The sequence below is a fragment of the Bombus bifarius genome, unplaced genomic scaffold, assembly GCF_011952205.1.
Source record: "Bombus bifarius isolate JDL3187 unplaced genomic scaffold, Bbif_JDL3187 scf7180000010271, whole genome shotgun sequence".
In the NCBI taxonomy this organism is placed as follows: domain Eukaryota; kingdom Metazoa; phylum Arthropoda; class Insecta; order Hymenoptera; family Apidae; genus Bombus; species Bombus bifarius.
This window is the reverse complement of record NW_022885586.1, coordinates 297,326-309,615: the sequence shown is the minus strand read 5'-3', so window position 1 is coordinate 309,615 and position 12,290 is coordinate 297,326. Positions and strand designations below refer to the sequence as shown.

The 12,290-nt window shown below is 43.4% G+C and overlaps 1 protein-coding gene across 6 annotated transcripts in view; it reads right to left on the bottom strand.

Annotated features, from left to right (window-relative positions):
- Positions 1–176: 176 nt before the first annotated feature.
- Positions 177–12,290, bottom strand: part of LOC117216549 (integrin alpha-PS2) — a 75,326-nt gene continuing 63,212 nt past the window's right edge. For 3 of the 6 annotated variants that reach the window (XM_033463315.1, XM_033463319.1, XM_033463317.1), the window contains 8 exons: positions 10,340–10,388; positions 9,580–9,660; positions 7,638–7,813; positions 7,099–7,337; positions 6,095–6,710; positions 4,965–5,867; positions 2,365–4,458; positions 177–2,057 (listed from right to left, as the gene is read on the bottom strand). In XM_033463315.1, the coding sequence (XP_033319206.1) occupies positions 1,965–2,057; positions 2,365–4,458; positions 4,965–5,867; positions 6,095–6,710; positions 7,099–7,337; positions 7,638–7,813; positions 9,580–9,660; positions 10,340–10,388 (4,251 nt within the window). In that variant the 3' untranslated portion in view covers positions 177–1,964. The remainder of the gene's footprint in view (positions 2,058–2,364; positions 4,459–4,964; positions 5,868–6,094; positions 6,711–7,098; positions 7,338–7,637; positions 7,814–9,579; positions 9,661–10,339; positions 10,389–12,290) is intronic. The other 3 variants (XM_033463316.1, XM_033463320.1, XM_033463318.1) reach the window with 1 other exon arrangement.

Genomic DNA, 12,290 nt, shown 5'->3' with positions numbered 1-12,290 from the left:
CAAGAATTAAAATATTAAACGAAATACGGTAATATATTTTACAAAATGATTGTACTCATAAGATTATTTTTGTATAAATTTTATCAAAGACAATGAAAAGTGAAAATAAGAGAAAGAGTGTGTGTATGTGTGAGAGAGTGAGAGAGTAGAAACATTGTCAAAATCTATCAAATAAATCAAGATTATCGAAAGATATATTTTTTTATATCTGGAACAATTTTCTTATCATTTATGCGCGACGTAACTTTACAAATTAATGCAGGTCTAACAAAAAACGATCCATACAACTATCGTAGAAACAACAGTGAGAGTATGATATTCATGCTAATCATGCATTTGTTTTATGTCTACTGCTGTTACGTCATTGTGATTTTTCTAATAAATGATTATATGAAAAATTAATTGTTTCCGATCATATTCTGACGAATCTCCTGATACAAGGGTACGAATTTATTTATTTATTTAAAAGGAAATAGGTCTGAAATAAAGGGGGATCATGCCATCGATATTACTAGTTGGTCTCAATGAAAAATTAATTAATTCTCCATTTTCATGACATATATTTTCAAAATTATTCTCCTTAAAAAATTCTAGATTTCTTAGAATTGATAAAGTAATTTTGTCAGAGGTGATTTTTCACCCACATTTAAAAATAAAATACCATCTTTAATATTAATAATATTATTAATTAATATATATATAATTTTTTTTTCTTTTAATATTACACCTTAACTCTGTATGTACAAGTCAGTTTCTACTTTCCCGCTTATTCAGGAATTTGTTCGCTCTCTACACAGTTATTAATTTGTGTTAGCTAGTTACTTTCTGAACGGTTTTTAGTAATACAGTTAATAATTTACAAGATTGTACACACATACAGTCAGGGCAAGCCCCGGTTTCACGTTACGACGCTCTATCATACGTTACATATACATATAATAATGTAGAAATTATAATAAATAATCGAAAACTCCCGTTCTCGAGCTTGTTTTAAAAAGGAGAACAAATATAAAATCGACTGCCGATGTCGGCGACGAATGAGATCTCTATCGACGTGAATCGAAGCATTCGAGCCGATTAAACGTTCTTCTAATGGAAAATAGAATTAATAAATTATTATTCTGAATATTCCACCAGGTAAGCCAGAATAGATATACTATAGTATATTTACAACACAGAACTAGACATTCTTCTCTTGGTAATCTCAACTATTTTGCAATTGCTCAAGCCCCGGAATATAATCAGCGTTTGTACAAGACCGATAAAATAAAAAACTCGTTCACCCTTTGATCTTATTTTTTCAGAATTCTCCATAGCGGACGTTTCCTTTAAAAAAAAAAGGAAAGATTACGATAAATTCTACACGGAGTGAAAAAGTGCAATCTATTTTCCATAAATTGCAAGGTGTATCTGCAGGCCACTTCGACCTCCACGTCATCGAGGCAGTTCGATCGATCTTCGTATTCGCTCGTAATCATCGACGAGCATGTGGCTTAAGTAAATTACAGGTAATTAAAAAATGACATAATAATAATAATAATAATTATAATAATTAAATGAACAAGAAAAACGTCTCCTGACTAGAAACTTGCATGATCGAGCTGCAGGAGCTGGAAGGAGTATTCAGTGGCAGTAGAAAATAATCGCAGATTAACCCCAGAACCTTTTCTACATCGCTTATTCGTTCGTAATTCGATGTAAGTAAAAGTGCTCGAGCAGTTTCCTCGTTCGGGGGCTGGAGATAAAGGCACTCGCGATTTTGTTAATTACAATAATCGTAATATTAGTCACAGTGCTGCTTGACACGGGACTGTATTACAGTTAGGACGAGCCGTGATCCAGGCAGTGCGTAAATTTGTTCGTTCGCGAGATTCGAGGATTAAAAGGCCCTTCATGGCTCGTTCGTTCAGTTCGACTTTCGAGATTTGAAATGAATTCCATCGATGGATACTTGGCCCTTTTTCTCAGTGGTCGTCACCCTGCTGGAAGTGGCCGTTCCTGTTCAATGGTTGCCTCTCTGGTGCATCTGACGGTCTATTCCTCTTGAAGAACCCGCACTGTCGAAGAAATAAAAAGGTATTTTGTAAAATCGTTTCAGTTCTTTACCTTATTCGGTTTTAAGGCTTTACGGAAGATGTACTTGTGTAATATCAACAACATTCTCAACGAATATTCCTCGAGATTCCTCGATTTTTCTAATGAAAGATTTTCAGCAAAAACGAGAACAGAATGTAAATGTTTCTAGAAGGATAAGAAAAGTTTAGAGAGATTACAACACTCGATAGATACTTTCAACAAACAAGCCTTGATATCATCGTACATCGTCTTACGCAAACTCGTACCGCTTAATTTGCATAAACAAACCTTGTGCAGCAGGAAAATAAGCAGTAATAGGATGATCGTTCCAGCGCAGGCAGAGAGTACCACGACCCAGAGCGGAATAACATCCGGCGCAGATGGTGTTATGCTTGGCTCGACGTTCGTCTTAATTTCGTGGCTCTTGATCACCTGTTCGGCAGGTGCGCCTATGAACGGTTGCTTGGTGACTTGTGCCTCCAATCGAGTCGAAACCCTGACTTTTTCCTGCAGAGCGACCTTCTTCAGCGTCCTCGCGTCCACTCTGTACCTAGCACCGATCCAAACTTCCTGGTCCTTCTTCAGTGGACCCAAAACGCATCTCAGCATCACGCATTTGGCTGTCTTGCAAAGACTAACCGGTTCCTGCTTTCTTAGATCGCTCTCGTAATCTTCCTCGTCGAATTCTGCTTCTGGCATTAAAGGGTCGTTTTCAAGATCCCTAGGTATTCTATGGAGCTTCTCGAATTTTTTAAATTCCCTCACATTAACCATATCGCTTTCTCGCCTGAATCTAGAACCATCGTTGGAATTTGGAATCTTAGTCGATAAACGTTCCTCGGGAGTATCGCGGTTCTCTCTTCCGTAGACTCTGCTAGTTACTCTTCTGTCTTCTGTTCTTCTTTCCTCGTGCGTGCTGGTATACTTGGACTCGTAGTCGCTTCCTATGCCAGCAGCTTGGCTAGATTCCTCGTTCCAGGATTTACTGTAACCCTTCGTTTCGTATTCGCTGCCGGTTCTACCTCCCTGGTAACTATATGGATCCAACGTATAGGTTCTTTCCTCGGTGTAGGTAAACGAGCCCTGCAGAGGGAATCTGCGACCATCTTTGAGCACGATGAACCCTTTTCCGCTCGAATCGACCAGAAGTTCACCCTCTATCTTCAAGAATCTACCGTCTCTGGTCTCCGTAGATCCAGAAACGTAACTCTCTCCTCCGTAACGGTCCTGAAGAGGGAACGTAGATCCATCTTGGAACTCTATATACTCCCTTCTGTCGGCAGAATTTCGGAATCTTCCCATAAACTGAACATATTGTTTGCCCTGTCTGTTGAACAATTCGTAACCAGTCGCTGACTTCGATAAGGATCCAAAGAGTCGTGCCAGGTCCTGCGTGGAGCTGACGTTACGTAGTTGGAATCCGAATTCACCTCCTCGTACAGTTTCTTCTCGATCACCGCTGATGAAACCACTCTGAACTCCACGATGTTCGGAGGAACTGCCGTAACGTTTCTCCTGCTCCAGCCTATATTCCTCTTCCTCTATTCTTCTTCGTTGTTCCTCTTGTTGCCTTCGTATCTCTTCTTCTTGCTGTTGTCTTCGTTCCTCCTCCTGTCTCTTCCTCATCTCCTCGTCCGCCCTTCTGCGTTCTTCTTCCTGTCTTCTCTGATAATACAAACGTTCTTGCTCCTCTCGTTGTCTTTGCGCAGCCATGTGTTGTTCCTTTTTTCTCTGACGTTCCAATCGAGCCTCCTCCTCGCGTTCGCGTTGCGCCTGTCGTTGTCTTAATAGCTCCTGGTAGCTTTCATCGTTCTCGTTTACGTTAGAGCCGTATCTATCCGACGAAGACGAGCGACCTCCAGAAACGCTGGTCTCGCCCCAGCGGTTTACGAAGGTTTCCGAATGGTTCACGTACGATCCATGGCCTCCTTCGAAGTCTGGTACTCTTGCACCTAGACTGTTACCGTCACTGGGCCGGAAACCACCGCCCAACGTAGCCGTCTCTCCGTAACCGCCAGACTCCGTGTGAAAAATCACGCCTCTGTTGCCAGCGGCTAAGTCTGCCGTATTTATAGAGCTGGTCCCTGAATTGTTTTGAGTGTAGGTGGTGATCAGGACGTCCGGCTTGCTCCCAGTGTCGGATAATTGGAACCTTCTTGTTTCGCTGGTGATCGCTTTAGACGAAGACGAGGAGGAATGACGAGATTTCTGGATGTTGGAACTGTCTCCGGTGTTGATCTCGGACTCTTCTTTCTGGGACAGTTTACTTTTGTCCATGTCGAAGCCTCGTTGCACGTTAATAGTTCTGCCTGATTGCGACTCGTCCAGGATCACTCCCGATGGATCTGGATGATGCCAGTACATACTTCTGCGTTGGTCCAGCTGTAATTAGCATACGAATGTATTACTTTTCATCTGAATGTTATCATTCGTTCGGTCGATTTAAGGGAACGTTCTCTATTTCGAGACGAGAAGTTATTTTCGCAAAGATCGCTTCTTCCATCGCTTAACCTGCCTTCGGCTTTTTCTTTTTAATTTAATCGACACTTACGCGCGAGCCAAACGATTCCTGTATCCGATAGCGTTCCATCGAAGCGAAACGATTTACAAATGCATCGAAAAGGCCGGCAATTTGTGAGTCTAACGACTCGGTGAAAGCGATTGGTCAGAAAAGAATTGTAATCTCGACTTGTGTAAGTGTATGGGACGATCAAGAAATGAATACACATATTCGTACAAAGCTCAAGTGTACGATACAATGGATTGAATGCGATTTTCTTAAAAAATGTATCATAATTATACGATAACGGACTGAGTGAAAGTGTCGGCGATTGGCAGTAAGGCTGTCAAAGCGTTGTAATAAAAATATAATAAGTCTCGAAACATACCTTCAGACTGAGATAATTTGCATTGGCAGGTTCACAGGCGATGGGTCCAGAAGTTTCCGGCTGCTCCAACAAATACAGCAACGTGTCTCCGGCCAAGGTTTGAGCAGGCCAAATAAGAAAAGCCTCTGCTTCGATAACGTCCGACGGACCCTGGTTCCGAATAGTATAATTGTGCGTCATAGCTGGTCCAAACTCTGCCTCCGTAGTAACATTTATCTCGCTGGTATAATTATCCGGATTGTAATACAGATCTTTCGGTTTACTTTCACCGTCTATTCGTAGATCGGTCTCGATCCAAATTGGCAATCTCAAGGTATACGTATTATCGTCGGTCGTGTACGGATTCTCAGGATTGGTGGTGTTCACGTCCATTTCGAACTCGTAAATCGGCTTCATTCCATGCGACGTGACAGGTTGCAACAACACTCTGAATTTAACTAATCCGTTCTTCTGCAATGGATTGCCAATATCGCAACGAAGAGTATTGTTATTCGATTGTTTGGGCGCCGAACATTGAACAGGCACCCCCATAGTCTCGATCTTCTCCACTTTGATGTAATCGATACCAGCGGGTAGTTTCAAGTTGTACGTCGACTCGAAAGCGTCCTCTCCCATGTTCTGCACCAACACGTCTAACTGCAGCCGTTTGCCGGAGCCTAGCAGGTACTTCTGCACGTTCGATGTCACGTTCATCTGCAGATCTGGGATACACACGTTGTCGGAGCCGCAGTTCTTTCTGATAGACAGAGAGTCCTTCCTGGATGTCGTGGAGCCCAGAACGGGACGCAACGAGAGTCTAGGGTCTCTCGGTCGAGTGTCTTCGTAGCGTTCCTCGTCGAGACTCATCCGCATCTCGGCGTCCAGGGATGTAAGCTTGTCGCGAATGTTCGGTGTCACGTATACCTATAGATGGTGCAAGGGATTCTGGTTAATTAGATCTGACGAGTCAAAGTTTCGGACAATCATGACTAAAAATGCAACAAATAGAATTTTGTCTCTACGTTTACTTCTTTTTGATTAAATGATACTTGAGAGTTTTTGGTAGCGGAACTTGAAAATTTCCAATCAAGTTCTCCGATTAATTGATAAAAGTTGTTCGCCGAAAAGCAAGTGAAATGATTTAGACGAACCTGAACGGTGCGACAGAACTGTCGTTCGCGATCGACCATGATCGTTCGATTCATCGTGTTCCTTCCCTCCAGCTCCAAGAAGAACAATCTCGGACTCTTTGTCTTCTTCACGTCCAGGGCGTACTGAATATTGAAATTATGCCTCGAGAAAACACCTTCTCCGCTATATTTGAAACAAGCTCTCAGAGGAAGGCAAGTGACTCTGCTGCCGTCCGATAGAGTACAATTTCTATCGTCCAGAGAGATCAACTTCGACTCCAGATCGAAGGACACGTACGAATCCATCTTGATGACTGGCCTGGATCTGAAGAATACAGCGGTGGCAGATTCGTAAGCACCGACCACCAAATCTGGATAACGATTTCCATCGAGATCGAGGCCACCAGACACGGAAAATCCAAACGTGCTCACGGGTACATCGAGGTTTTCAGCGTAGATCACCTGGGAATACTTTTCGAGAACGCCGGTTGACGAACCGTGATAGATGTACACGGCACCGTGACCACGTAAACCACCGTAAGGAGCACCCACCACGAAGTCACCATAACCGTCACGGTCGATGTCCCCCAGAGAGGCCAGTGACAAGCCGAATCGTCCGCGGTTGCTCTCTCCGTCCCTGGATAACGATAAGCAATTATCGCGGGAGTTCAACGATCCGCGTGTTCTCGAGTTCTGGCTGATCCTCAGGATCTTCCTTGCAACTAGTTTCAGCCACGCATAACGACGATTCGTTCGTGTGGCAACGAAATTCAATCGCGACAGACACGAGTGTTCTCTTTTCTACGATAGTAACTTTAAATCGGACAATTGCCTACGTTCTTTGGGAAGAACTGTTTATCAGTATGGCTTGGCTCGGTCACCTGGTAAGTAAAGTATCCGCTAATGGAATTATAAACGAAAGGAATATCACGCGTAAAAATTGAAAATCGTGATCGACGCTTCTGGAATATCGTCGAACTTTTGACTGATAACGCGCGTGCAACAAGAACGAGACGAGACGGTACCTAGAGTCAACTTTGCGGAATTTTTCAGCTCCAACGCCTTGATAGATCACGTACACCCTTCCGGTCTCGATGGTCATTTCCGGGTTATCTGGCACCGTGTACATAGGCGCACCAACTATAAGATCGTCTAGTCCATCGCCATCGATGTCGCCAGAAGCAACGGCGTAACCGAAGTAAGCTCCCATTTGCTCTCCGGTGATGTTGCGATGATTCGTCATGTTCGAGGTAAAGATAATGACCTATGATCGAAGATTTTTCGTTAATTTCATACGAAGCCTGATGTTTTACGATGGTCGAACGATATCTCGCTTCTATCTTGACCGATCGAATTTCCTCGTTAACTTGTTTCTCGATGCGACGATTTGATAAAGAATCGTTTCTAACAAATCTCAATCGTCCGAATTCGTACGGTTTCCGCGAAGAAACAGGCGAACGAACGATCTCTCTCGGTAGGTTACTTTCTCTACGAGAGAGAATTAATTTCCGATGCCGCGACTTCTTTTCTTTCGAATTACCGCGTTAATATTTCATGAGCATACTTTGCCGAGGAGATCGGAGCCACGAGGTACGCCGACGGCGGTGCCGCTGTCACCGTTTCCAATAAAATCGCCGGTCGTGACAGAGTAACCCATGTAGCTATCGTCCTCGGTGGCTGGCCCTTCCTTCGTGAACATTATTCTCGCGCGGCTGTTCAACGGCTGTGAAAACGCTTGGCCTGTAAAGCAATCGATGCAGTCAATCACCAAGTTGTACCTACGATTTCAGACACATACTTTCCCAAACGTATTTGCTTTCTGACTACGATCCAGCGGAACGCGCACTCACACGAAATAGGAATTTAATATCTGTGAGAAACTTGGATCGATATAGAATGGTCGATCGTAACATGGGAAATATCCGCGAGAATATTAACAAGAAACTAGCAACGTGCGATGTCAGAAGAAATATCTGATCGCAAGTACGGCTATAATACAAAGTATCGATTACTCGGTCGTATAATTGATCCGACTAGACCAAATTTAAACGATGAAGAAAATTTAGCGAACCGATAGGAACGTTACTTCTCGACTTTGTACGCGTTTCAATTTAAAATACAGATATTTCGCATCTTACGATATATTCTACGTTCGTTGTTTACGATACTAAGCTGCGCGATTTAAAGCTACGTCCTATTGCATTTGGATAGCCACTTGAAATTGGAATAAAGTCGGAAAATCGTAGTCAAAAAACGTTGGTAACGATACACGCTCGTAAAGCGGCGCTTTTGTGATTAATCCAGCTTCTAAGCGCAGCTCTATCGACGACGCTGATATTATTCCGATGGTCGCCACTACTATGCAACTGCGACTAAACGTCAACAACCAAGGAGACTCTTTCGAGTCTAATTAGAAATTATTATTGTTACTACAGACTGGCTTCGTATTATTATTCTCTGGCTGCAACGCGAAGCTGCGAAGGAAGCGGGCCTGCACCAGTTAAACACTGCCACCCTCGTCTCACCTGGCAGTAATTAATAAGTAATCATAGCATACGGTGCATTAATCATCAATCGGATATTAATCACTGAGGGGGAGGAGCGTCAGAGGCGTCACAAGCCTCAAACTGTCAAGCATACAAGATTATACTCTACGTTAATTGCAAACTAATGTACGGAACAAAGGATGCTCTTTGCTCCCTCTCTTTCTTTTCTTTCCCTTTTTTATTCTTTTTTTTTCTTTTCTCTTTATTTTTTGCATTTACGATACTCTTGAGCGTGACAGTTCAACACGAGTTCGTTCGAATCGTTATTAATCACAGGCGTCGGGTTAATCGCGGTAAATCCGCATGAGTGGAAGCCAGATGAATATGGAATTATTGGAAATTGATTATTTGGGGGCCAAGCAAACGAATGCCGCGATCGCGTGGCAAATAATCTCATCGTTTCGAATTTATCGCGAACACCGTCGATGCGGGGATCGATATTCGCGATACGCAGAATGAAACGTCCAGGGGAGTGCCGATAAATATCTCTGGTTTGCTTTTCAAGAGAAGAATACGTCCGCGAGTATCAAGAAGTAGGAAATAAAAGTTGAATTTGCGATTAAGCGAAACGGTAATTATTTATCGTTAAACGAAATATTCCCCTGCGTAAATTCTCAGAACTCGATATAATTAGCAACGTTACCACGCTACGACGTTACGTCGAGACGAAGATAAAAGGAAAACAGCTCCGCTCTCGAAATAACGTCGTATCTTTTGGAAACAACAGAGATATTCGATCGGAATACCGTACTTCCTTGAACGCTGCACGCTGTGAAGTTTCAAAAAAAACTCAATACGAAAAGATCACGTTTCGCGGAGCATGAAGCAACGTTTGTTAATGAACGCCGTCGTTAAGAAAACATGGCGGCAGATTAGAGGTGTTGAAAACAGGGGGCTGGTTTTAAACGACACATTTGTTTATCTTTCGTTTGATTAGGGGCGCCTGCAAGTACGCGATACCTGATGCATCTGCTTCGGGGATGACAAACATCGTCGCTAAGAACTCCAATCTCAATGCGGTGCTGATCGAGTATATCTGACCTGGAATCGTTCAACGAAAGCCTTCTAAATCACTTCAAAGACCCACTGAGCACGTGTGGTCGCGATGTATTACGTGTTGCAGTTCCGTCGCCCAGGCGTTATGAAAGCTCGAGCTCCGACTTGTTTCTCTTTTTTATTAGCGGCCCAGTGACCGTTCACCGTCCAATTAGTGGGTGTAAATGGGGATTTAATTTTGCCGACCGCAATTCTGCCGAGTATTTTTTAGAAGCCCAATTGGTTTAGGGAGGTCCGGGGAATTCCTTGATTCGAATAATGTTTCCATTTTTACAATACGTGCAATTTAAATTCCATCGATCGTTGAGATTCTCCGTAAGCCTTGGAAACTTTCGAAAGTCGAGATTCAACGAATCTTTGTAATTTTATTTTTTATGAAAATTCGTAACAAACGACTCGAGTTGCTCGAGTTGTCTCGTACTGAAAGAAATCGAGACTTTCAAACGGTCTGAAATTAGATATTAGAAGAAACGGTAACAATTTCTATCGCGAATCGTCCTGTGTTTCCAGCTTCTTCGAATATCCCAATTAAATGGAAATGAAAATAGGATCGATACGCGTATGTACAAGTCGAACAAGATGTCGGTGTCTCAAGGTGGTATCGATTGTGAAATTGTCGACCTAAATCGAGCCGTGGAAGCGGTGTACCACGAAAGAACCTTACCTTGCCAGTACCAACTTCCTGGCGCTCCGATGAACAGCCTCTCACCGTTCTGAAACGAATAGAAAGGCACTCCATTAGAGAAATTAATCGACGTCGAATAACTAACCACGGGAAACGTTTTACGATGTACTTATTTTTTATCGGACGAACTCATTCCTTCTTTTCCCGAATACTTAATAGAATTCTTGGGATTACTTTCACCAGTGTGTTAGACGATACCTCTTTACGTATCAGAAGCATCGTGCATCCGATAGATTTTTTATTTAAACGTCACATTGCATTCAAAAGTTACGCTCGTTCGAGATTTCGATCTTGTTTTTAATTTAATGGCAACGCAGTAGGATGGTAATGGAAAGGAACGAAGTCTGCATCGAGGTATTTCATTTTCACTCGAGGGCTTGTGCTGCGACGCGATCACAGTCGCTAACAGAGTAAGTTGATAAATTCTTCTCCTTTTTTAGTGGATTGCACGTGCGATCGAGACGACGATGTTCGTATAATTTCCGTATACAAGACGCGCGTGGAACACTCACGAGCAACAACGAGCGCGATCACCGGCTCGCGATTTTTCCCAGCCACGGGCGCTGTAACCAGGAAACGGACGCACCCACGAAAGTTCAACTTTTCTTCAATCGAGAAGATAATGGTGTAGATAAGGGACGTGGCTCGCGCGCACGAGCCCGAGACGCGATAAATCAGCGACTCGTACGTATGCTAGTCGCGTGTCTATGCGGCGCGTTGCGCGTCACGCATGTTAAATCGGTTTCGCGGATCGTGGCCTTCGCGATCCAGCGTTCGCGACCATCGCGACGCCCGTTTGCGGAAAAATCAAGCAACAGCCACTGTGAAATCCCCGGTAACTGGCAAGAGCAGCGAGAACCGTTTCTTCGGTCGTTGAAGAAATCGCAAGAACGTGCTTACAATTTACGAAGCGAGGATCGAGAACGTTTAGGTTCGAACGTTTAGGGACCAGCGTTAAGCTGCTAAACTAAGTCGAAAATGTAGAACGAAATTTGGTCGTACTTCGCTTTACACAAAGCTGGCGATATTCCACGTTATCGCCAATCAACTTTTTCAACACGAGCTTCGAAGATTTGCGACAGAAACTCGACGATCGATTAAACCGATCGTATCATCCGCCAACTTTTAATCGATTACGATTAAAAGTCGATTACTCGGCATTCTACGCGTACGTGTTTTTCGATCTAAATGTAGCATCTTTGGAACGCGTGATACGTTACGCAAGCCTACCGATATTTACGTACGACCCCGTACTCGTTACAGTAGCTCGGACTCCGCGGAAAGCCGAAGACAAATATAGACGAGATGAGCGGTTCGATTAAAAGTCAATAAATTGCGAAGCATGTAACGTAACTGGAGAACGTGTCGCAACATTTGGCAGCCGGTGATAAAACAACGCTCTTCAGCCACGTTCACACACGCTTCTCTCCTCCGATGCTCGACCGTGCACTTAATCGGCGCATGAATTACTCGAGTGCCACTCGAAATCATCGACATACCTCTGTATCGCGGCCGAACCTTCCTATCGGTCGTTCCCATGCGGCGGCCGCAGACAAACTTTCACGCTTTTACTCGTCTGACGCGTACGAAGTTATACTACTTGCTGCGACGCGACTGCCAGGCCGTGAAAAAAAATATGGAATTCACAAGAGGTTCGTACGGTATAGAAAGAATGTCAAAGTTGAGATCGAACGGCTTGCAACACCAAGCAGACAGTTGCGATATTTAAATCGTATCCATCTGGAAGAGCAAGGAAGGTATAGGTTTTATATCTAAAAGCGCACAGCTTTGTCGTTACGAGTATCGGTCGACTATGAATTTGTTTAAAGAAATAATTTCATTTTGATGGGTTCAAATGATCGAAGAAACAGAACCGTCTTCTTATTACAACAGCTCCTTCAATTCGTATCGAAGAAACGAAAGAAGAAGG